Source organism: Dendrobium catenatum, unplaced genomic scaffold (assembly GCF_001605985.2).
Source record: "Dendrobium catenatum unplaced genomic scaffold, ASM160598v2 original_scaffold_200059, whole genome shotgun sequence".
NCBI lineage: Eukaryota > Viridiplantae > Streptophyta > Magnoliopsida > Asparagales > Orchidaceae > Dendrobium > Dendrobium catenatum.
In genome coordinates, this window is record NW_021518476.1 from 5,948 (window position 1) to 33,414 (window position 27,467).

The 27,467-nt window shown below is 34.9% G+C and overlaps 1 protein-coding gene across 2 annotated transcripts; it reads right to left on the bottom strand.

Annotated features, from left to right (window-relative positions):
* Positions 1–203: 203 nt before the first annotated feature.
* On the bottom strand, positions 204–27,167 carry LOC110096401 (kelch repeat-containing protein At3g27220-like). 2 transcript variants are annotated; one of them, XM_020822349.2, is made up of 5 exons: positions 26,858–27,167; positions 18,460–18,648; positions 13,415–13,644; positions 12,804–12,974; positions 204–231 (listed from the first exon to the last, which is right to left on the bottom strand). In XM_020822349.2, the coding sequence occupies exons 1-5, from the start codon at positions 27,056–27,058 to the stop codon at positions 219–221; spliced, it is 804 nt and encodes a 267-aa protein (XP_020678008.1). In that variant the 5' UTR covers positions 27,059–27,167; the 3' UTR covers positions 204–218. The 2 variants fall into 2 exon arrangements, with proteins under 2 accessions (XP_020678008.1, XP_028548260.1); XM_028692427.1 differs by lacking the exon at positions 204–231 and adding an exon at positions 9,447–9,577.
* Between the last annotated feature and the right edge of the window lie 300 nt (positions 27,168–27,467).

Genomic DNA, 27,467 nt, shown 5'->3' on the forward strand with positions numbered 1-27,467 from the left:
TGATACTTATACACACATATAAGAATGCAAATAAATAAATATTAAGGAAATGATATAACATAAATGAATAAAAGAAAAAAGTAAAAGGATATACAAGCAAACATACAGGAGTTTACCCCCGTATGGTTCTAGCTGGGAAAATAATGTACCCGTGCACGTAAAAAAAAAGGAAATGAAAAAGAAAAAGAAAAATGAAAATGGTTGTACCTTCGGTACATTTAGACGGAGCTCCTGTACAAATAAAAGAGGAAGAAAATAAATATTAAAGCTCTATAAAGGTCATAAAGAACTGTAATATGATATGCATAAATGACTAAAATGAATGAAATAAAGATAAGGAAAGAAAATGAATAAGTTAAGGATATTATGTAATGTATATTTTAATTCTATTTTTTTTTTTTAATTACACACTGAGTTTAATTTGTAAATTCATTCAATTAAATAAATGTTTCATGTAAGACACCAACGAATTTTGAGATAACAGAAAGAGAAGAATTTGTTTATAGGAGACGAAACAATTTGTAAAATAAGTAAATTATGATCCTTACAAATATTAAGTATTTAAGGCTTTTTGTTAGTGGCTCTTCAGAGTTGATATTTTAAATGTTGAATTACTTATGAATTAAAATGATTTGATTCTACCGTCTGATTTTCGTTCCCACCTCGTTAAGTCGAACCTCCGAGTCGGGTCATGACAAAAATGGTATCAAAGTCCAATTAAGATATGAATCGTACTAGAAGAGCCATTATGATGATTATTAATGATTGAAATATTTAATGTAGAATTAATTATCTTATTGATAATAGGAACCAAAATGATCATGGAGAAGAGAAAGAAATAGAAGAAGTGGAAAGACCAGTGCCTAATGTTATTGTTAATCCTGATGTACTGACATAAATGATGACAGCTATGACTCAGTTGATTCAAGACTCAAGAAATCAATCATCAGGTAGTAGTAGTGGTGGGGAAATGATTATGGATAAGTATCTGAAATTGTTTCAGGATATGAGACCACTAAGTAGAGGGACCAATTGAGGCTGAAAGCTGGTTGTTGAGGATTCAGAAGATTTCAGAAGGAATGTACAGTCCAAAGGAGAGGAAAGTTTCCTTGGCAACATTTGCGCTTGATGGTGAAGCTGAAAGGTGGTAGAGAGGACTATATCAAGACAAATTTGGAGAAATTCCTAGCATGCAAATCAAGTGGGATGACTTCACTCAGGTATTCAGAGACTGGTTCGTGCCACTTTCTGTGAGAAAGCAGATGCAGGATAAATTCATAAGAATGGTACAGGGAGAAAGATCAATGATGCAATATGAGACTGAATTTACCATCTTATCCAGATATGCTCCCCAGTTAATACAGACGATAGAGGAAAAATGTCATAGATTTTTATCTGGATTGAGGAATGCAATTAAGCAACCTCTTGTCCCATTTGTAATTAAAGATTATGCAGTGCTGGTGGAAAAAGCTAGGAGAGTAAAAATGAACTTGCAAAACACTCTAAGGAGACAGGACTTTCAAAAGAGGAAAAATGATGAAGTCATGGGAGCTTCTCCAGATCCACATAGCAAATCCCTTTCACAAACTGGAAATTTTAATTAGAAGAAGACAAAGTCCAGTAGTAGTGAAAGTTAAAGTGCGAACAATTGCAGCAAATGTGGAAGGAAACATAAAGGAGAATGTTTATCTGGTACAAATACATGCTTCTGGTGTCATTAACTAGGTCATATAGCCAAGAACTATCCTACTCTGAGGCAAAGACCAACAGGAGAGTCAAAGATAAATGCTGGATCTCAGATGAATATTGGAAGACCAAGAATAGTAGAATCAGCTGCTTCTCCAACATGATCAAGTCAAGGCCGACAAAATACTATGTCTAGAGTATATGCACTAACTCAAAAATTCACCTAAAGTAATTACTTGTGATAAAAATGAAAAACGAATATGTATTATGAAAACATTATTAAAAGAATGATGAATACTTATGTTATACTTTTATGTAATTTTCTACGTGAATTAACAATTCAAGCAAAGCCTGTACAGATTCTTTTTGATACAAGAGCTTCACACTCTTTCATTTTAGAGGCATTTGTTAAATCCATAAGATTGAATGTTTATGGAATAAATGAAAATTTAAAAGTTTTGATACCAAATCGGTCTGTTGTGAATGTAAATGGTGTATGTCAAGTGACTTTCAAAATAAAGGAAAGAGAGTTTGAAGCAACAGTGAATGTTTAACCATTATAAGAGTTTGACATAATTTTGGGAATGGATTGGTTATCAAAGTATTTTATGATTATTGACTGCAATAGGAAAATTGTTAAATTTAATTTTCCGAGAGAAGGAGAATTGAGATTTTATGAAGAGAAAAGAATTTCTTCAATGATAATCACTTATAAGAAAGCATGCAAATTTGTGTCTAAAGGATGTCAATGTTTTTTTGCTCAAGTAAAGAATACAAATAAAAAAGTTAAAGAGATGAAAGATATACTTATAATCAAAGAGTATTCAGAGATATTTTTTGATGATTTGTCAAGATTACCATTAGAAAAAGAGATAGATTTCAGTATTGAGTTGATATAAGGTTAAGGACCAATGGCAAGGGCACCTTACAAAATGAAAATCAAGGAGTTATAGGAACTGAAAAGCCAATTATAGGAATTGTTAGATAAAAGGTTTATCAGGCCAAGTTCCTCACCATGGGGAGCTCCAGTACTGTTTGTAAAGAAGAAAGATAGGAGCTTTAGAATGTACACAAATTACAAAGAACTGAATAAACTTACTGTTAAGAACAAATATCTATTACCCAGAATTGATGATCTTTTTGATCAACTAGAGGGAGCTACAGTTTTCTTTAAAATTGATTTGCGATCTAGATACCATCAACTAAGGATTAAAGAAGAAGACATAGCAAAAATAGCTTTCAAAACTAGATATGGTCACTATGAGTTAGTGGTAATGTCATTTGGAGTGACAAATGCACCAACTGTATTTATGGATTTTAATGAACAGAATTTTTAAGGCATTTATGAACATATTTGTGATTATATTTATCGATAACATTCTGATTTATTCAAGAGATGAAGAGAGCCATTCCATTCATATACAAGTAATGTTACAAACTTTAAAGGAGAACAAGCTGTATACCAAATTTTTAAAATGTGAATTTTGGCTGAGCAGTGTAACTTTTCTTGGACATGTAATTAGTGGTGAAGGTATTTAAGTTGATCAGAATAAAATTCAAGCCATTTCAGAATGACCAAGGCCAATGACAGTTTCAGAGGTGAAAATTTTTCTGGGTCTTGCTGGTTATTACAAGAGATTTGTAGAGGGATTTGTTAGACCGGTCCACTGGACCGGTCCAGCCAGTTCAGGCGGGACCGGTTCAGTGGCGGAATCGCAGAACAGGCGGAGACTTCTGCCAGAACGAGCAGCCGACCGCTCATATAGAGCGTTTTAGGAAGGATTTTTTAGCGTTTTGAGAGGGAAATTTGAATGTAGGGGCTGTTTAGGGAATTCCTTTTGATTTGTATGCATTAAATAGATGTTTTTCCTAGGGTTTGGGCATCTTGAATTTGGCTGAAATTTGAGATCTCGTAGATTTAGGATTTCTTTGGGCTCTAGCAGCGTCTAGAGATTTGGGAGAGATCGATCCTCCTCTCGAATTGAGGATCAATTGTATCTTGCTCTTTTATTCATCGTCTAAGTGGAATACAAGTCTTTTCTTGAGTTTTCTCTCGTATTTTCCCGGACAAGTGCTGTTTTCCAACTGTAAACAGCAGAAATCTGCTGTTTTCCTGCTGTGGACAGCCATTGGCTGCTGTAATTTTACTGGTTTGGGTTAGGAATACTTGCGAACACAAGTGTTTCCTAACAGGATTCTCTCAGATTGCAATGTTGTTATCCAAATTAACACAGAAAGTAGTGAAATTTGAATGGTGTGATTAGTGTGAAGAAGCTTTTCTAAAATTAAATAATTGTTTAATGACTGCCCCGATTTTGACAATTCCATCAGGTTCAGAAGAGTTCCAAATTTTTGTGATGTTTCATTGAGGACTTGGATGTGTACTGATGCAGCATGGAAGAGTGGTGGCTTATGCTTCAAGGCAACTGAACATTCATAAAAAGAATTATCCCGCTCATGATTTAGAATTGACAGCTGTAATTTTTACACTCAAAATATGGAGACATTATTTATATAGAGTCAAATGCGAAGTGTTTACAGATCATAAGAGTCTCAAATATATTTTCAATCAAAAATAACTTAACTTGAGACAGAGAAGGTGGTTAGAGCTCATTCAAGGTTATGACTTGGAAATACAGTATCATCCTGGAAAAACAAATGTGGTTGCCGATGCACTTAATAGAAAAGTTCTTGGAAATGCAAATTGGTTCATCACCCTACAGGAACAGGTAATTAAAGATATGAAAAGATTAGAGCTTTTAGTGGTTAATCAAGAAAATACAAAAGATATGATATTGAATTAGTTGGTGATTCAATCTGCTTTTAAGGATATAGTGCTTAATGCATTATCTCAAGATGAAAAATTTCAGGATATCATAAAGAAAGTACAAGAAGGATAGTTAGAGAACTTTGAAGTTGATGGAATAGGATTATTAAAGTATAAGGACATGATGTGTTCCAAGTGTTGGAAATTTAAGAGAAGAGATATTGCAGGAAGCTCACTTCTCAACTTATGAAATTCATCCAAGCAGTACAAAGATGTATCAAGAACTGAGAGGATTGTTTTGGTGGCTAGGATTAAAGAGAAATGTTGCAAAATTTATAGCAAAATGCATTTCCTGTCAGATGGTTAAAGCAGAACATCAAAGGTCAAGTGGTCAACTATAACCTTTACCTATACCTGACTAGAAATGGGAAGACATTGCAATGAATTTTGTAATTGGATTACCCAGGTCAAAGCAAAGTCGAGATGCAATATGGGTTATTATTGACAGATTAATTAAGTCAGTTCATTTCTTACCAATCAAACAGACAAATTCAGTGAAGAAATTGGCATAAATATATGTGGATGAAATTGTGAGAATGCATAGAATTTCAAAATCAATTGTTTCTGATAGAGATGTCTGATTCACTTCTAAATTATGGAAGAAAATTAATGAAGTTAGGGGCACCCAACTGACTTTCAGTACAGCATTTCATCCTCAGACAAATGGGCAACCAAAAAGGACAATTTAGACTTCGGAGGATTTATTACGGTTATGTGTCTTAGATTTTAGAGGAAATTGGGTGACTCACATACCGTTAATTGAATTTGCATACAATAACAGTTTTCAATCTAGTATTGGAATAGCATCATATGATGCTCTTTATGGGAGGAAGTATAGAACACCCTTATGTTGGGTAGAAATAGGTGAAAGAAAAATCATTAGAACTGAACAGATAGATGAGGCTACTAGCAAAATCAGATTAATCAGAGACAGACTAAAGGCAGTGCAAGATAAGCAACGAAAGTATTATGATACAAAGCAAAGACCAGTTGAGTTTGAAGTGGGAGAATTTATTTTCTTAAAAGTCTGTCCAATGAAAGGTGTGCAAATGTTTGGAAAGATAGGGAAATTGAGTCTAAGATTCATAGGTCTTTTTGAAATCATTGAGAGGATTGAATATATGGCTTACAGATTGGATCTGTCAGTGCATATGTAAGGAATTCATAATATGTTTCATATATCAGTACTCCGGAAGTATGTCTCAGATGAATTCAGAAGAATTTAGTCCAAATTAAATGACTTGTAGCCTGATTTGAAAAATATTGAAGAACCTGAACGATTACTAGATTTTGATGTAAAACAATTGAGGCATAAGGCAATACCTTTTGTGAAGATTTTATGGAAGCATGGATCAGAAAGAGATGCCACCTGGGAGAAGCTGAAATGAGAAGTCAATATCCTCATCTATTTAACTAAGGTATGTTACCTTATACTTGATTTAATTTCAATGAAGAAATTTTTTATAAGTAGGAGAGATTGTAACAGACCAGCTGGGGGCCGATTCAACCGAACTGGCCACCGGCCTAATAAAAATTGCGTCCCAGGAAAGGGTCGTTATTCATGAACGAGATGAAAGAGCAGAAGATGGCATTGGAGCGGACGTCCGAAGTCTTGCTTGGGCGTTTCAATTTGTTAATTTGAGCCCAAGATTTTGATTAGGGATGAAAATCGACAACTCCTCTTAACTCCTTTCCTATTTTTATCGCTGAAGGAGTGGAATTTAGGAATGGAATTTAGGAAGAAGCGAGAGGAACGACTAAGGGAAGAAGGTTCGTTGAATTGTTTTTGTTTTTTCTTATAAATTTCGTTGAATTCTTCGTTTAAAAGCTAATGAAAATTTCTTAAAGAAAAAAAGAAGGGATTTTGAGGAAAAAGGAAGGAATTGAAGGCAAAGGGAAGGAATTTGGGAGAGGAAGAATGATTTAGATATTCCCATTCATAAGTGAATTCTCTATGGTATAATTTTAATTAAATTTTGTTATGTAATTATATTTCATGCAAGTTATATTGTATGAATTTAGGGTTTTAAAAGTGGAGAGATCAAGTCGTAAGAGTTGAGCCAACAAGAATTCAACAAGAAATAGGGAAATTGATTCGAGGTTGTACCAAGCATCGAAGGCCTGAAAAGTTCAAAGTAGATAAATTTATGTTATTTCGTGATTATATTTTATGCACGATCTTCTTTAAATATTTGATTTCTTTGCATAAATTGTAAATGTTAAAATTAGAAATATTTTGTGATTATATAGTCTTCTATATAATCTTCTGATTAATTGCATCCGTTATAAAAGATGGAAAGTTTCCTTATAATGAAAAGTAATATTTTATGTAAGATATGTAAATGTATAAATAATGATTTAATGAAAAAAGGAGGAAAAATAAATGAAAGATGGAAAGAGAAAAGGAAAGCCAAATGATATGTGTAAGAAAATGAAACGTGAAGATGAAAAGAATACATATATGTATGATACTTATACACACATATAAGAATGCAAATAAATAAATATTAGGGAAAAGATATAACATAAATAAATCAAAAGAAAAAGGGAAAAGGATATACAAGCATTCTTACAGGAGTTCACCTCCATATGATACTGGCTGGGGAAGCAATATGTACCTATGCACGTAAAAAAGGAAAAGGAAATGAAATAGGGAAAGGAAAATGGTTGTACCTCCGGCACATTTAGATGGTGCTCTTGTACAAATGAAAGAGGAAAAGAAATAAATATTAAAGCTCTAGAAAGATAATAAAGAACTGTAATATGATATGCATAAATGACTAAAATGAATGAAATAAAAATAAGGAAGATGAATAGGTTAAGGATATTATATAATGTTATTTTAATTCATGTTAATTGTTTTTATTTAATTACCCACTGAGTTTACTTTGTAAACTCATTCCATTAAATAAATATTTCAGGTAAGATACTAAGGATTTTGAGATGACAGAAAGAGAATTTTATTTATAGAAGATGCAATTTGGAAAATAGGTAAATTATGATCCTTACAAATATTAAGTATTAAAGTATTTTTGTTAGTGGCTCCTCAGAGTTGATATTTTAAATGTTGAATTACTTATGAATTAAAATGATTTGATTCTACCGTCCGACTTTCGTTCCCGCCTTGTTAAGTCGAACCTTCGGGCCGGGTCGTGATATCCGATGACCCAGTTAGAAGAGTAAATGTATTAGATTTGGTTTATATTAAGAAAGGTAGAGGTAGGCCTAAAAAGACTTGGTTAGAAATTATTAGAAATGACATTTCTTTATTAGATTTAAATGAAAATTTGACTCTTAACATGACACGATGGAGAAAAATGACTTATGTAATCGACTCCACGTATTGGGATAAAGGCTTAATGATGTTGTTGTTATATTTGCATAACCTAATTCTACCTTTATCATCTCCCTCACCACAACCTCTACAACCCCTAAAGAACCCTCACATGGCTTTTGATCAATACCATATGCCAAATTTCCAATGTATAATGCTTTCAATTTTCATCTCCCTCGTAAAGCAAGTTTATCCATATACAATTCTACAATATTTTCTCGACATTACAAGATCCCTAACCCTAATCCACTCTTTAAGACTCAGTCAATTCCTTAAACCCTAAGACCTAAGCGATTACAACATCTAGACTCTCAACTAGTTCTTTCCTTAATAGCACTACATGACATAATATTCACAAGGTTTACTGGTAACTAGACCTGTCAATTTCGGGTCACGGGTCGGGTTCGGGTCGAACCCGGAATTGACCCGGCACTATTCGGGTTCGGGTCAACCCGACCCGTTTTCACAAACGGGTCATTTTTCCGGACCCGCACCTCGGGCAGAGCGGGCAGGTTCGATTTCAGGGTCATTCCGGGTCATTTTCGGGTTGCCGGGTCAACCCGAACCTGACCCGGTTTTGCAAACGGGTCGATTTTCCGGACCCAAACCCGACCCGCTTCGGGTTCGGGTCAACCCAAACCCGAAATTTTCGGGTCGGGTTCGGGTCGGGTTTTCGGGTCGGGTTCAATATTGACAGATCTACTGGTAACTACATTTATAGCATCATAAGAAAGTACAGAAGAAATTTGATCATCATCACCACCCAAATATCATTAAAAATTATTCTGTTACACCATTTGCTGTGATACTTATACTTCTCCATCATAATATTCCCCATGTTCACAATTTTCCTCGTGAAATACAGCCACATTTTTCTCCTTTTGATATAAAGGTAACAGGTATACTACTGAAATACAGTAAATTTTCTTCCTTATTAGTTTCACTCTAGAAGCTTTTTAGCACGAATATCACTATAAGAAAATTTCTGTTACACCTTTGCAAATTGTGATTCAAAAACTTCTCCACATAATATTCTCCATGTACACAGTTTTCCATATGAAATCTGACACATTTTCTCCTTAAGGTACAAATATACCAGATATACTACTAAAATAAAAAAATCCTCTTCATTATTGGTTATACGCAAATATAATTCTACAATAATGCCAGCATTTTCTCAGGTGCTCTGATCAAAAGATTCAGGAGTGGTGAAACTTGAAAGCTTTCAAATGGTTAGAAGTTTTCAAATGGTTAGATAATTAAGACTTTACAAAGGATTAGAAATAATATTCTTCTTTTCCATTCCTGTACATTGACAACTTAAAGCAAAATCAAGCGTCAACAATTTTCTACACTAGATTTTGCAAACATATCAAATTTAGAAACTTTGCAGGTAAAGAAAATAATCAAAATGAATAAGTACAAATATCCATTGAAGAAGAACAAGAAGGATTTACGAGCCAAATGAAATAGCCGAAAACATCAACAAACGAGGTGACAAAATGCGATCAACAACAATACAATCAAATTCCACTATTTTAACAGTAATTACAGAAATGTTGCATATAGAGAACAACACACTCAAAAGCAATATTTTAAAAAGTGCACGAAACCGACCAGTTTAATCTCGAGAACCAGCCGGTCCGGTAAACTCCTATAACTGGTTTCACATCAAACCAGCACAAACTACGTCAAAACGCCAGTCGACCAATTAACCGGCGAAATGATGTCTGCTTTCAAAAATAGCCAGTTTATTTATTAAATTATTTAAATAATTTAATTAATTAATTTAATAATTTAATATCAAGTATTTAACTTAATGAATTAATTTAATTTTAACCTATTTTAAGTTTAAAATAATAATTATTTATCAAATAAGCACCAACTAAATTTTATCATATGACCCCACTATCTCATGTGATTTCTTTACTTATATGAAATAAAAAAGTTATATAAAGAATGCTATCACATAGTGCCCAAGTAATGTGAGACTCAAAATACATACTCTACACACCAAGATAAAGCTCTCAAATTCAAAACAGATACACTACATATTTTAACACATATTTTTTAATATAAATAATTTTAAATTTTTAATTAAAATATTCATTTTTTATTTATTTATTTTTAATTTTTTTAATTATATAATACAAAAAATTAATTTGTATCTACTTTTTAATTACAAATTATCTAAAGTAAATTTATAGATGTAATTTTATAATCTAAATTTCGTAGAATTTAGAGGTGTAAATTATATATAAATTGTTAGAATTCCTAGAATTTGAAAGGGAAAAAATGCCCTTAATTTTATTATACAAAATTATCCCTATTTATAGATCTATACAAGATGTCTTAATAAAGAAACAATAACTAAAGAATCATACATAATTGCCTCAATATAATCCATCCTAAATCAGCCACCCAAATATAGAAGGAGATTGGTGTGATCCAAGCAAGCCTCCCACAGATTCTCATCCTAACCATGGGATCAACTACCAAGGGACGACTGAGATTTTAATAGTCCCCATCAAGCTAGAGAATATAGATCTGTCATTCCCAGCTTGGTAATTAGACGCAAAGAGGTAGAGCTAACAAGTCCCTTGGTGCACCATAGAGTCCTCCCTTTGGTCAAAACTTTGGGAGGAATTACCTTCAGACATTGCGACAACGGCAAATGATAGCAATGAAGATTATATTAATCAAGCCTATAATGTGTGGGGTAGCAATGAAGGCTGTGTTGAATAGTAGCCCTAAAGATATTGAAAATTGTAATAAAAGTCGGTGGTGGGATAACAGATAAAAAATGGATTCATTATCCTTTGAGTCCACCTCTCTCGATTCTCAAGGGAATGTCGGCAATGAAGACGTGGTAGTTGCGGCAAGCTTTAAGGACAAGAGCATAAACATACATCTCAAGTGACTCAGCGATCTCCTCCTCCCCAAGTCATCTGATTCCACCTAAACAAACTCCTGTTCGATTGGCCAGTAAAGGTGCACGCAAGGCCTTTGATCCCTCTGGTTTGATCGTATGAGGGAGTGCAAGTCATGCACTCTTGCTTGTTCCTATCCTCGCATGAGAGGAAACTCTCGGCTCTTTCCAGACACACGCAGGAGGTCCTATGCTCACTTAGGCTTGGTCGACTTTAGACATCGCACACAAGAGGAGCCCTCCCGCTCGATTTCCCCTCGGTCTTGGATGCACGAAGGTCCTCCAAATTCCGAAAATGAAGGCCAGTTGTAGGAACATGTATTCCTCATAATTTCGGCAATAAAGGCCAGTGGTAGGAACTTATATTTCTCAGAATTCCGTCAATAAAGGCTGGTGGTGGGATGTATATTTCCGGCAATGGCCTCCCGGAAAAATAATTTTTCTAATCGACAATAAAGGTCGATGATAAGAATTTTTTTTAAGATAATCAGTCGAGCCAAGTCCTTGAAAGACTTGGTTCGGGTAACTAGGGCATGCACGCAAAAGTATGCTTCGAATTGAGAGCAGCTCGATGAGAGTCTTCGGGGCTCTTTTCGTCGTTGTTGTTCGGCTTCGCTCCTTCGATGACTTTCCCTTCCTATCGGATCGATAGGAAGTTGCTTCACAGGAGGTGTAGGCATGCGGGCTTCTTCGGCTCCTTCGTGGTTGTTCGACTATGCTCCTTTGACGACTTTCCCTTCCTGTCGAATTGGTAGGCACGCGACGATTCATCGGCTCCTTCGTGGTTGTTTGACTAAGCTCCTTCGACGACTTTCCCTTCTTGTTGGATCAGAAGTTACAAAATTTGGATCGGGATACCAACCAGCCCCTTCTGGTCGGCTAGGGCTTTTGTGTCTTCTGCAACGCTCCGCTTCTACGTCGGTCGGCAAGGTTCCGTATGCAGGGGGGATGCTGTCGGGGTGTTCGTCCTTGGCAATGCTTTGTATGGCGTCTGTCGGCAGAGTTCCATCCGCAGGGGCTCCGTCTGCGGCTTGGGTCTGTGGCAAGCCTTCGATTTCTTCTTTTTTTACTCCTCCAATAATCTACGATCATTCTACAACAGCAATGAAGGCCGTTAGCTCTGATACCATGTTAGAATTCATAGAATTTGAGAGGGAAAAAGCGCCCTTAATTTTATTATATAAAATTATCCCTATTTATAAATCTATACAAGATGTCTTAATAAAAAAACAATAAATAAAGAATCATGTATAATTGCCTCAATATAATCCTTCCTAAATCAACCACCCAAATATAGAAGGAGATTGACGTGATCCAAGTGACCCTCCTACGGATTCTCATCCTGACCATGGGGATCAAGTGTCAAGAGCGACTGAGATTTTAACATAAATATATAACATAAATTAACCATTATTTATATTAAATTTATAACCTATATGTCAACTAATTTTATGTTAAATAAGAATTAAATTTAAAGATTGAATATAAAAAACAATAACAACAAGTCTATATCCCACTGTGGGGTCGGCTACATGAATCCTTTTTCTCTATTGTGTCATATTAAGAGTCAAATTTAAAGATTGAATATGTTTTAGTTTAAAACAATAGAATGTATTATTTTTGTATGAATTTATTTATTTTTTAGTTATAAATTTACATTATTACTTAATTATTATGTGATTTAAATGATATTTAAATCATTGTAATATTTATAACATTATCCAGTTCAACCCTGATCTAATCATTGAACATTAAACCTATCCTTCTTCTGATTCAAAATCCAATCCGACTTTCACAATCTGGCCCAAAAGTGATACTAGGCAAATGAGAATTCAGTAAAACATGGACGTGTAACCCCAAGAGCTTGCTTTTAACCTACAAATGCTATAACAAAACTGGTGGTTTTTTAATGATAACTTATGTGCATTATTGTAAGATAATGGGCCCATATATATTGTAAAATATAGAAACTACAATAAACAGATGTGAATGAATATGTGGCTTGAGGAAATTCCTTATCAACGAACCTATGGGGACCACCACGAGGTATTGGTATCTCAGTACGCCATTCTTTTTCCAGGGCTTCCCCATCCTTCACTGCAAGACTCCAATGTTCCAATGCAGGATCATGGCGATCCTCCTTGCTGCCACCCATAACATGAAGCCTGCCTCTCCAAAGCTGGGTAGCTGGCGCATATCTAGGAATCAACAGGGAAATCATTATTGTCTCCCAAACGAGGAAGCCAGCTTTCTAATGAATAAGGACTAAAACGATAGAAAACTTCAAAAAAAACAACCTTTGATGGCCAAATAATAATTTTGGTGAGATATGGGAAGTGCAAAAGTGGGCAAAAAATTGAGAGGAAATTAAAAGCTCAAATATGAGAGATAAGGAGCTTTTCATCATGGATGAAATAAAAAAGGCAAAAGAGACAAGATACCAAAATACAAAGCAAGTCCAAAATTAAAACGCAAAAAAAAAAACTTGAAAGTTTTCAGATAAGTTGAGAAAACATAATTTCTGAAATACATCAGAATGACCATAAACCAACCTAGCCCTACTGAGACTAAAGGAAGAAATATTAAAGAAAATTAAATAAATTAAACAAACGAACGCCCTAGTTAAAGCAGTACACACCTAGGAAAAGGTAAAGGAGGTAAATCATGCCATTTTTTTGTTTCAGTATCAAGCACGAAGTTGCGAGAGGTAGGCCCCCTACATTGTGGTCCATATTGTCCAGTAACTATATAGATGTGTCTTCCATCTGTTGTCATCCCTAAATGTGAATGTGCCATTTCTTTTGGCATGTCAAACTTTCCAATCCATGAATTGTCAGTAAAATTATAGATATCCACATGAGAGTGTACCTGCATGCAAAGATATTAAATAAATAAAAGCACTAATCAATATAAAATCAATAAGATTTCATTGGAATAATAACCAAACTCAGTGTAATAGAGAGAATAGAAAGAAATGACATTTAAAATGTGGGCATATGTAGGATTGGTTTGAATACCAGCATTTTATAACACTTAATAGATTTAAAGTTTACAAAAACCAAGCATTTGATATGGCAGGAGAGGCAGGAGCAATAGGAGCGACAAGAGCAGCGGGAGGGTTGGGCCGCCTGAACCAACCAAGCCGGCCTGTTAGCAAGAGACAAACCAGCCAAGGCCAGAAGGAAGTAAAAGGGGGGGGAGCGAATTCGGCCAACTTTGTGGGGCCCAAAAGACAAAATTAATTAAGGAAAGCTTTATTAAAAATTCGGATGGAATTATTTAGGAAAAGAGATCCTGTTTGAATTCAAATAAGAGAGGGAATTAATTAAGGAAAGGGGATTGATTAGGGAGAGAATTAGGAGAGCCCATTTAAGACTAATTATGTTGTTATTTTAGAATTATGAAGAATATATGTTTATTGTAGTTTTATTTGGTGAATCTCCTAGCAGCGGCTAGGGTTTGTGAGAGAGATGATCTACCTCTTGAATAGTAAATCAGTTGTATCTTGCTTTGCATTTGAAGAAGAAATCCAAAAAACAACCATTATCTTGTGTTCCTCTGCTTTTCTTCTCTCTTATTTGTTGTTTTTACTTCCAAGATGTTATCAGAGTGAGGTTTTTTTGAAGACAATGGCAGCAAAGAAGGTGGATGCATTCGAAGGCAATATGGAGCAATTCAAAACTAGGGAGGAGGAGAAATTACCCAATATGAAAGAAAGGTTTTCATCTATGAAGAACTGATTTGAAGGGGTGGATGAGAGGTTAAGTAAGCATAGGGAGATGCAAGCTAAAACTCCACTGATGGTTCTGATTGCTAACCCCAACCAAAAATCAACCATAATTCCCTTGGCCAAAACCAAGGGAAATGAGATCGGACATAAAGAGTTTGACAAAGAGAATTCCTTTCATTAAGAGTCATCTCTTAGGGCTTCAATAAGGGGTGGATGAGGGTTTTTGGATGGGGGATAGCAAGGAGGGAATTTTTTGGTGGAGGTGGTGGGGTGGCGACCACTATGGGAGGTATTTCGGGCAAAGGGAATGGGCTACCAAAGATAAAGGGGATCAAAGTAAGCTGTGGAGATTAGGTCAACCAAGTAGGGTGAAAGACAGGTGGGATTCCCGCCCTCGATACACAAGGGAAATATGGAGGGATCACGACAATTGTTACATTGGAGGAAAAAGAAGCTATTGGGCGGTGGTGATCATAGGGTGAGTAAGTTGAAGATACCGGTATTCGAAGGGAAGAATGCTAATGGGTGGGTATATCGAATGGAGAGGTATTTCGCAGTGAATGCATTGAGAGAGGAGGAGAAGCTTATGACCACAGGGCTATGTCTGGAGGGGAAAGTCCTCACTTGGTTCCAATGGAGGGAGGCTAGATAATCGATCCGCTCTTTGGAGGAGTTTAACGATTGCTTGTTAGAAAGTTTCCGAGTCATTCAGTAAGGAGACCTATATAAGCAATTCCTTGCCTTGACACAGAAGTGGGCCATCATGGAGTACAAGGAAAGGTTTAAGTCGCTGTCAAGGCGATTGATGGAAATTTCGGAAGCGGTGTTTGAGGAAAATTTCATGAAATGCCTCAAACCTAACATACAGGCAGACCTCCGATTGTTGAGGCCAAGGGGATTGAAGGAGACCATGGAGCTAACCCAAATAGCGGAGAACCGAAGGCAGATAGAGAGGACTAGCAGGAACTGAGTCACTGGAGGCTCCTACAGGAACCCCACAACTTCATTGGCACCGAAGACTCAGACGGTGTCCTTTCAGTGAGAGACACCAAGGGAGAAGAGCGAGGGAGATCGCCCCAAAGCCAAGTTCAATCACCTCACAAAGGCAGAGGTTGCAAGACAAAAGAGCGAAGAGTTTGTGTTTCCGATATGAGAAGAAGTATGCACCCGACCATCGATGCAAGGACCGCACACTCCAAGTGCTTATGGTTTGTGATAAGGTGGAGACTGACAGTGAGGAGTTAGATGAGGAAGAATAATAGGGAGGGGAGCAAATATACTATAATGTAGCGGAAGTGTCCGTCAATGGTGGGATTTATTCCAAATCACACCACAAAGGTAAGGAGATAGATCCAGGAGCAACCAATGATGGTCTTAGTGGATAATGGGGCTACACATAACTTCAACTCAAATCAAGTCGTGTTTAGTTGGGTTTGGAGTTGGAGGATGCAAGAAGTTTTGCAGTCATGATGGGGGCAGGGAAGGTGAAAAAGAGTAAGGGGATTTGCAGGAGGTTGGTGCTGAAATTACAGGGCATGTAGATAGTGGAGGATTTTCTTCTCTTGAAATTGGTAAGTACTAATGTGATTATGGGGATGAAGTGGTTACAAAAAATCAAGGAGACAAAGCTAGATTGACAATCTTTGACTATGGAGATTTAGGTAGAAGGGAAGAAGGCTGCGAGGAGATGCCAGCCTATGCAGAACCCTAGTTTCACTCGTCATGGCGATACAGGAGCATATAGCTGAGCTACTAGGTGGAGATATAAAACTTGAAGGAGTTCAGAGGGTTCTTAAGTCTCACCGGGTACTACATGAAGTTTGTGCGAGGGTATGGCATAATAGCATGGCCACTGATGGAGTAGTTGGATAAAGACAGTTTCAATTGGAGGAAAGCGACAACATGAACCTTCGATCAAATAAAAAGAGACATGCCAGCATGCCAATATTAGCACATCTTGACTTCAGCCCATTTATGGTGAAGACAGATGTATTAGGATACAGACTAGGGGCAATGCTCATGTAGAATTATCGGCCCATTGCTTGCCTCAACTAGGTGCTCATGATTAGGGAGAGGCTCAAATTCGTATATGAGCGAGCCTCTCCCTAATCATGAGCGAAAGTTGATGGAGATTGTCTTAGCCTTCCAAAAGTGACGACCATATTTGTTGGGGCAACTATTTATCCCGCTTTGCAAACATAGGATTCAATCTTCCTTGGGTCAGATTATAGTTAACCAGATTTTCCATGAAGATAGCGTCAGGGTTTACTTAGATCTGGGGCACTACTTCACATAAGCGAGAACTCATAGTTAATTACCTCTCTTAACATGTAAGAGAAAACTCTCGATAAAAGATAAAAAAATTTAGATGTTTTAGTCTCAATTGTGAGGAAAATGGAGGTAAACCCAATCAAGATCCCATGATTCTGTCATCCCGGGTATACCTTCAGTTTCAATCTACCAATACTAACAATGGTGGAACATAGTGTCCAGGAAATCTGATTAGCAACCATGGGTTGTCTCCTCTCAGGGATCCCGAGTAGACTGAGATGATTAGATATGAGTTTTAATTTTATTGAGTTTTGAGATTTACATCTATTAGAATATCCATAAGTTAATTTTGTTGAATCAGCATAAGTTCCTTGTTTGGATTTCTTCTTTTTTATCACTGAATCATCAAATGGAAGTTGTAGTGTCGAAGAGTTGTGTTGTTTAGCAATTAATTGTTTGAGGTGGGGCTAGATTGAAGAGATGCGTCTCATTGATTATTTCATTTCATTCATCATTTTTCTTTTCTTTTTTTCTTTTTCATTATTTTTTTAGTTACCAATTGACACGTGAATTAAAATGACCAAAAGTAACTAAACCTTTTGTAAAATAAAGAAATATTTCTAGAAACAAAATATTGTAGAATTTGCAGCAGTATTTTAAAAAATATATGGAAGTGCGTAATGAACTTTTCAATGACTCAAATTTCATTAAAAAAAATCCATGTAAAACTAGGTGTCCATGTTTCATACTTTCTGTCATGGTGTCAACAAATCCTTTGAAAATTAGGTGTCCACGTATCAACTTCTATTTCTAAGTTGGGCAAGTACAAATTCTCAGTTAGGTTCCTCACTCACTCCTTTGGATCTAATCAGAGCACAAATCTCCATCAAGAATTTGATTTATGCACTAAATTTTTATATATTGTGATTCTATATCGAATCTCAAATCCTTAAGAGATTCATTATTCACACTTATTTAGCTTTTTATTATTCATCGCTTATAGTACATTTTTTTGCGTTAGAAAAGTTACTTTCTTGCAAATCAATGATTATTTGTGCAATATATTCATTTAAAATCTATACTAGCATCAATTTAATAGCATTGCATAACATCTCATAGAATTAGTTTCCACAGGAAACACTATACACCCTGCACGACATTGTACATACAAAGATGTAATTTTCTAAGAAGAAAATGATTTATGCAATGAAGAGGAGGATGTAAGAAATTGTACAAATAGTCAATTAATTTAGATTTACAATTTGAGTTGGTTTGCATCAGGAAACTTATAAATTCTACACTTGCATAGATAGGAGAGCCCAAGTAAGAAAATAATGGGAATACATAAAAATTTGCTGTAAGGTTGACTAATTTAACTTTAAGACATGAGTTAGTTTAGTATCAGAAATCTATAAATCCTGCAACAAATTGTGCAAAGAAAGAAATTACTCTCTACCTAAGAAAAAGAATTATATAATTTGTGAAGTAAAGGATGATGCTGATGTTAATTAATTCAACTAATAAGATGAGCTAATCTCCAACCTTAATGCAATTCAATTAGAGATTGTATATCATGCCCAAAGAATCGGTACCACCAATTCAATACAATGCAGATTTGATTAAGATAATTGATTTAGTTGTATTCAATAAAGTTCTCTCAATAATTTTGAAAGTCTTCTTACATAATTAATGGTGCCATATCCAGCGAAAACATACAAGATATTTTTAATCTGTATAGCAGCCCCATCTAAGCGGGGTACTGGTGCCTCAGCCATCTCCTCCCATTCTAATTGTGGTGCAGGTAAATCAGCAAAAGTTGCATTGAGGTCTTTCAGATGTTCGTCTTTCACAGCCCGACTAATCTTCTTACCCTGCTCAAAAAACCAAAATATAGTATAAATTTATCACAAACTGCAACAAATTCCAGGAACGTTTTTCTGTAAGTCCGATGCATTGTAACAATAGCCATGACAGGGGATGGTTGTTACTCAAAAGAAAAACACGAGGTGAAGCAAAGATTTTGTGGTTCTGATTAAGTGTCATTTAAAATATAGCGTTAAGCCAATGCAACTAATCAAATGCTATTTATGTAATTGAGTGCTAATGTGCTATTGCTTGTAAAGATTGCATTTCTTATAAATAATGATCAGCTTTGATTCAAACTTATTTTATTATTCATTTAACCTCCAGGATGGCCAGTATCTATATGACAAACATTTTGACCGACATCTAGAGAGCAATTATATTGAGTAAAATTAGCCTTATAACTTCACTTCCACTTATACCTCCACTTAATCATCTCACTCCTGTACAAGACAAGAGGAGAAATACATAAATATAAACATATATGGGCCCATAAAACATAACTTTTAATTGAACTTAATCATCTCCCCATATAACATCTTCCATATGCAATACAATTTCACATGAGAATATAAACATGAACAAGGCATTTAAACATACATAACTACAACAACAACAACATTCAAGCCTTTATCCCACTACGTGGGATCGGCTACATGAATCCTTTTTCTCCATTGTGTCCTATTAAAAGTCAAATTCTCGTTTAAATCTAATAAATAAAGGTCAATCCTTATATTTTTTAACCAAGTCTTTTTAGGTCTGCCTCTACATTTCTTAACATAAGTCAAATCTAATACCACTACTCTCCTAATCGGGTCATCAGAAGGCCGCCGTTTTATGTGACCAAACCATCTAAGGCGACTCTCTCTAATCTTATCTTCTACTGGAGCTACTTCAACCTTTTCACGTATATGCTCAATTCATATCCTATCTCTAAGGGTAAAGACACTGATCCACCTGAGCATCCTCATCTCTGCCACACTTAACTTAGTATTATCCTTCTCTTTTAATGGCCAACATTCGACACCATAAAGCATTGCAGGCCTCACTACCATCTTATAGAATTTTCCCTTAAGTTTGAGGGGTACTTTTCTATCACACAACAAGCCCGATGCATTCCTCCACTTAAATCATCCAACTTGAATTCTGCTGATAATATCCCCATCTATTTCACCATCACTCTGAACAATAGATCCAAGATATCTAAAATATGTATTCTTATTAATGACTTGATCTCCCAGTCACAATCCCCTCACTATGTCTATTACTACTAAAATTACACTCCATATATTCCATTTTAGATCTACTCAAGCGAAAACCTTTATACTCTAAGGTTGACCTCCATAATTCAAGTATACCTTCAACTCCTTTATAGTTTTATCAACAAGAAGAATATCATCAGCAAAAAGCATACACCAAGGTACTTCCTCTTGCAAATGTCTAGTGAGAACATCCATGACTAAAGCAAAAAGATATGGGCTTAAGGCTGATCCCTGATGTAACCCAACTGAAATAGGAAAATACTTGGTCAAACCACCTTGTGTTTGAACACAAGTAATAGCTTTTGCATACACATCTTTAACGATTTGAATATAAGCATTATTAACTCCTTTCTTTTCAAGAACTCTCCATAGCACTTCTCTTGGAACTTTATAATATGCTTTTTCAAAATCAATAAATATCATATGTACATCCTCCTTATTTCCTCTATATTTCTCCATCAAACCTCTCAATAAGTGTATGCCTTCCATAGTCAACCTACCTGGCATGAATCCAAATTGATTTGTCCATAGTAACATTTCAAATAAACACTTATGAGACATTCAAAACAACATTTAGAACTTTTATTTAACTATGCACTTTTCAATATAAATAACAAAAATTCACAAAACATTATAAAATTCATACATTGAAACCAACTAGTAAAAATTCAAACTTTACTGATCAAAATGCTCAAAATAAAAAATGCTAAAACATATAGAAAGTTACACTGAAAAAGCTAGTAAAAACTCGAATTAAAGGATTTAATTCCCAAAACTCTTAATTTACAACCAAATTAAAAACAAAATAGAGGAACAAAAGCCTACCTTGAGTTGTTCAATATCCTGAACTAGTCGTCAAAAAATCTCGCAAGTTGGCCACCAAAACTTCTCCTCTCTCTCTCTCTCTCTCTCTCTCTCTCTCTCTCTCTCTCTCTCTCTCTCTCCTTCTCATGTCTTCTGTCAGGCCAACTGAGTGAGGAATAGGGGTGAGTGAATTACAGATGGCTTTAGATATTCATTTATATATAAAAACTCATTTCAGTGCCCAGCGTCATAGCACTCTAATGCACAGCACAATAGCACTCAACTCGAATATTTTATATCCTCCCCAAAGGAAGAGCTCAACGCCGCAGTGCTACCTATGAGCGTCGCAAAGCTCCCCAAATTTAGATTTTTTTCATTCTCTAACCCGAGAGCTTAGCACCGTAGTGCCTCCCACTCGAACGATGCAACACTTTCACTGCCCGTGAATACTTAACACTCTACACAATTTTAGACTTCAATCAATAAAATGTCAAAAGACTTTAGATTAAATATATATGGAGAGAGATTAGGAAATTCGTACAAGCTTCGTAGACACATTTATTCCACGAAGATGTTGATGGCACATTCTTTCCATAAAACTAATAATACTTTTGTTTCATATTTTATAAAAATATGTTACTCCCATATGAAGTATTAGTTTATTTTTAAGTGATGATCAATAATGGTAATCAACATCTTCCATCATGAGGGTGGCAACATACAAGTTTCTAAATATAAAAGTTAGCATAAATCGAAATTATTGTATTATTTTCATAAATAGATGATGAGAATGAGGTGAATCATTTTTTTCTTATTTGCTTTATTATGTCAAATTCCTTAAATGATGATGACTCCATTTATAAGGTACTTCAAAATCTTATTTCATTAACAAATCAAATTCATGTCATAATAAGTCAAATTTATGTCAGAATCTTCTTATTCTACAACATATTCCACTAATTTTTAAAAAACATTAACCTTAGAGTTTAAATGGTTGCAATATATTGATATAGCATTACTAACATATAAAGGTTAAAATAAAAGTGAAAAAATTCAACACAACAATTAAAAAAGCAAAATTAAAAAGTAAACTAAAATAATTATGATCATTATCATTAACTACAACAACAAGCTTTTATCCCACTACCATATGAATCCTTTTTTTCTCCATTATGTATAGTTAAGAGTTAAATTCTCATTTAAATATAATAATGAAAGATCATTTCTAATATTTTCTAAACAAATATTTTAGGTCTGCCTCAACCTTTCTTAACATAAGTCAAATTTAATACATCTACTCTCCTAATTGGGCCATCGAAAGACCGCCGTTTTATGTGACCAAACCACCTAAGACAACCCTCTTTAATCTTATCTTTGACTGGAGCTAGTCTAACCTTTCATGCATATGCTCATTTCGTATTCTGCCTCTAACAATAAAGCCCCTCATCCACCTAAGCATGCTCAAGCATGCTCATCACGGTAATACTTAACTTAATATCATCGATTAAAAAGGCGTTCGAGGAGGACGCCTCGAGGCACGCCTCGAATCGAGGCGGAGGTCGGGCGAACTGAGGCTTACGCATCGGGGCAGCGCCTCGAAAGGGAGAAAGTTACCTTCAAAGCCAGCGAGCCAACGAGCTCCCGTTGTTTCTTCTTATCAAAATGTCGTAACTTATGATCTGACGGGAAGGGAAAGTCGTCAAAGGAGCGCAGTTGAACAGCCACAAAGGAGCCAAAGAAGCGACGCGTGTAATCTATACACCTCCTATGAAGCAACGAAGCCGAACAACAAGGACGAAAAGAGAAGATGAAAGGCAAACCCTAGACACAGCTAAGTTATTATTGATTAACTTAATTAATATAATTTAAATATTAATAATTAATCAAATTAATTAAATACTTAATAGTATAATTAGTGCATAAATTAATTGACTAATTAGTAATATAATTATTAATTAAATATTAATATAATTAGCCTAGTTAATATAAATTTAAATATATATTATTAAATATATAATTAATAGTATTAATAATAATTATTGTGTAGCTTGTACCGCTCAATACATGCTCGGTACCGAGCCAGTACCGCTCGGTACTGAGCAAGTATATGCTCGGTACTGAGCGGTACATGCTCGGTACTACTAGGTACACGCTCGGTACCAAGCCAGTACCACTAGGTACATGCTCGATATTGCTCCGTGCATGCTCGGTACCGAGCCAGTACTGCTCGGTACCGAGCCAGTACCGCTCGGCACTGTTAATTACTTTATTTTTATCATTTTTTAGGCTTACGCCTCGATCCGCCTCAAGGCTTACGCCTCGCCTCGCTTAGCCAAAACGCCTCGATTCCCGATTTCGCCTTTTAAAACGTTGCTTAATATTATGCTTCTCTTTTATTGGTCAATTATTCTATTCTGCACCATAAATCATTGCAGGTCTTACCATCATCTTATAGAATTTTCCCTTAAGTTTGAGGACTTTTCTATCACAAAACAAATCCAAAACATTCCTCCACTTCAACCATCCAACTTGAATTCTACTAATATTCTCATCTATTTCACCATCACTCTAAACAATAGACCCAAGATATAAAAAAAGTGTACTTTAATTAATGACTTGATCGCCCAATATCACAATCCTTCCACTATATCTATTACTACTAAAATTACACTCCATATATTCGGTTTTAGATCTACTCAAAAAAAAAACTTTTGCCTGTAAGGATGACCTCCATAATTCAAGTTTATCTTCAACTCCCTCTCTAGTCTTATCAACCAGAAAAATATCATCAGCAAAAATCATACACCATGGTACAACCTCTAGCAAATGTCTAGTAAGAACATACTGACTAAAGCAAAAAGATATGTGCTTAAGGCTAATTCTTGATGTAATCCAACTTAAATAGAAAAATACTAAGTAACACCTCCTGCATAAATATCCTTAATGACTTGAATATAAGCAAATTAATCTCTTTCTTTTCTATAACTCTCCATAGCACTTCTCTTGAAACTTTATAATATGCTTTCTCTAAATCAATAAATATCATATATAGATCCTCCTTATTCCCTCTATACTTCTCCATTAAACCTCTCAATAAATGTATAGCTTCCATACTAGATCTACATGACATGAATTCAAATCGATTTTGAGAAACATTAGTAACACATTTTAACATATACTCCATCACTCTCTCCTATACTTCTAAAGTATGACACATTAACCTAATTCTTTTATAATTTGTACAATCTTGTGCATCACCTTAATTCTTAAAAATAGGAATCACCTCACTCATTCTCCACTTTTCTAGCATCTTTTTGGTCATCAAAATATATTAAAAAGTTTAGTAAGACAAGAAACTCCTTCATCTCCTAAGCATTTTGACACCTCTATTGAAATACCATAAGATCCAACAACTTTTCCACACTTCATTTTCTTTAAAGCTTCTCTAACTTTGGTTTTACTAATACACCGATAAAAATAAAAAATTTTATTTCATTTAGGCTGCTAAGGTCAATAAAGTCAAACGTATTCTCAAAATCTTCATTGAAAAGCTTAACATCTCATCAAACTTTGTTGAATATCCTCTTCTAATAAAATCATTTTTTAATCTTCATCCTTAATGCACTTCACTTGAACTAAATCCTTACAACTTCTATCTCTTTGTTTGGTTAACTTATACATGTATGTTTCGTTCTTCTTATTATATAATCTATAATGTAAATTATCATTGCATCGCGTATTGCTTTCTTGGATTCCTTATGGGCTTCTTTATATATTTCTCAATTATCAAAATTTTTACATATAAATCAATTTTTATAACAAAGCTTCTTATTTTTTATTTTTTATTGCATATTTTAATTCCACCAATTATTTTTACTATCAGGAGATTTTTCCTTTGATACTTCAAGTATATCCTTTGCAACATTCTTAACATCACAAGCTACTTTTTCCCACATAATATTAGCTCCTCATGCCCAAACAAAATCTTAAGATCTAGAATCTAACTCTAAAAAAAAAATTAATATTCTTTAAAAGCCCCTATCTAATCCTAAAACAGTGTTCCACTTTATTTTATATTTTTCCCCTTCATCTTAAAACCCAAAACTAATAAGCTAGTGATAATTATCATAAACTAAATTAAAAAAAAACAAATTATTCATCTCAAGCTATTTTATAATAAGGGTAGGCACTCAATAATGAATTAACACTAGATAACAACAAAGCACAAAACTTTATATATGATTGAAGAAAAAGAAAAACATGACAATTTGTGCAAGGAAAAGAGCAACTCTCAAACATAGCACACAAAGACAAAAAAACAATATTTCAAAGATGGTTGAAACCCACTAAATAATCAATAAAGATGAGCGCCAAGCCCTTTAACACCTTGTAGAGTTGATGGCAAATAAGATTTGAAAATTTGTAAGGAGATTAAAAGTTTTTAGAGAATTTAGAAACACAACTAATTATATAAAAAAATATTACAAAGAAAATGATAAGTCATCAAATTATTTCTAACATGCAATAAATGTTCAAGCTTCAAGTTTTGATACCAAATGATGGAGATAAAGAGTGAGATAACATGAAAATACAATAATGAAAAGGAAAAGGATACCATTATTACATAAGAAAAATAATATAAAAGTAATATAGATATTATTTTGATGAAAACTCATCAAAATATCCATGAATGAGAAAGCCATAAAATTCTTCCATATAATGACACCAAGCAATCCTAATACATGATTCAATTCAATATTATCTTCTAACACAAGTCATTTATATTTATAAGCATTAAAAAAGCACAAAAATATATAATTTCATGAAGGTAAAAAAAAGGGTCCAAAATCTTCATACTTGATTGCGTAATTGACTGCTAACTTGCTTAATTGAGATCCTTGATTATGAAGCATCCAAAATATTTTTTCCTCATATTAAAGCATTAATGGAAGGTGGAGAGAGAGGTGAGGATACCCCACCATGCTAATATAAGAGAGCGGTTCAATAATATTGCTTTATTGATGGTCAATTTCTTCTTTTATTACTCCACCCTTGTCATATCTTGAAGTGGATCCAAAAGATCAACTATATTTATTACTATACTGAGGTAAAGATGTTAATAGTAATCAACATCTTTCATGATAATTATGGCAACAAAATAATTTCTGAAATGATTAATTTTGCATAAATTGATGATGATTGTATTCTTTCCATAAACTGATGATTAACTACTAATATGATGAGTCCATTTGCAAGGTACCTTAAATTCTTATTATATTCACAAATACAGATACTACCATGAAAAATTAGATTTATGCCGTGACCTTCGTGTTCTGCATCAAAACACTTTCTTCGAAATCTATAAACGCACACTCCCTTGCAGGTGGCGCAAAGACTCTTATTTGTAACTACTGTTGATGTATAAAATAAAGGCATTCCATTCTACTGGCCCCAGGGATCACATTCGTTGCCTCTCCACCACATAATCCAAAGAAATCAAAGAAATAGCCAGATTCCGTAGAACTGCTCCCTCTCCGCCTAAATGTCCAAATTGCTTATTATCTAAAGCATGGGCCCCAATAAAAATGGCGCACAGAACTTTGAAAGCTGCTTAATATGAGTCGCACGCAAAATTTCCCGGAAAAAAATAAGGAGATATATAACTGGCCATCAAACCATAACGTTTAGCACTGCTTGACAGTATTTCAAAAGTCTACAGAAGATTTATTTAAAAATCACCGCAAACCATGCTCAGGTAGCCAAAGCAACCTTTGTCATGTGATGTAGGAAGAGCTATCATGACTTGTGTAGTTCAAGATCCCGCAGGCATAAACATAAAAGGTGTCCTAGAAGGAGAAACGAGGTACAAATCCATCCGTGCCAAATAAAAGAGTGAAATCTCACCAAAAATAATCGAATAGAAAAATAAACATAGTACCGCGTCTAGGCTTCCAAAACATCCGGTTTCGGATCCCCTAACAACAATGCACGAACCATTACAGCCACTACCAAATCACCTATGCATGAATACCCTCCGGGGATCGTAAAGCGTTGACACGTGTCACCAAAAACAGCAGTTCAAGTCTACCTAAGAAGAACTGAAACCCTAATTTTCACACCATGACTGAAACTGAATGCTTGAGGCACTCACCTGCTCGTTATTGTTTGCAGCAGCTGCACCAGCGTTAGTCTGCAAAGAAAAATCCAAGTTTGTAGACCAGTAAGGCGATGAGGCAGAGGATGAAGAAGCAGCCCAAAGGAAATCCGCGAGTAAAACGATCGCAAAAAGAGCGATCAAGAACAACAAAACCATATACTTCCTGGATGCATTTTTGCTAGCAAAACGGGCCATTGATCCCTAGCAGCCTAGAAATGGTGATTGGAGAGAGAGACGAATGAGGATGACACTCTGGCAGGAGAAGCCGGAGGGGTTACAAAATTCGTGAGGATGGTAAAAATGATTATTAAGTCCGGTTTAATATAATATTTTAACTTAATATATCTTAGTCTGGTCCGATCTAATCTGTTTCACTATTTTTTTTTTTTTTTTTCATTTTAAATATAGGGTTGGCACTATTTTAAAAATCACTGAAAGACCTAAATATTTATTATTTTTAAGAAAAAAGGAGCTAGAAATTTACAAAAAAGATGTTGAATGCTCTCGAAAGAGAGAGGGGGAAGGAGTGCATGAATCGAAAGGGATGAATGAATCGGAAGTTAGTTGGAACTTCTTCAGGTTTCAATATATCGATAAGTTTTGA

Coding starts and splice junctions, on each gene's coding strand:
- LOC110096401 (XM_028692427.1), bottom strand. CDS start 27,058: ATGGCCCGTTTTGCTAGCAAAAATGCATCCAGGAAGTATATGGTTTTG. Junction 18,649..26,857: donor CTGCAAACAATAACGAGCAG/GTGAGTGCCTCA, acceptor TTTTTTGAGCAG/GGTAAGAAGATTAGTCGGGC. Junction 12,975..13,414: donor CCTCCTTTACCTTTTCCTAG/GTGTGTACTGCT, acceptor GTTGATTCCTAG/ATATGCGCCAGCTACCCAGC.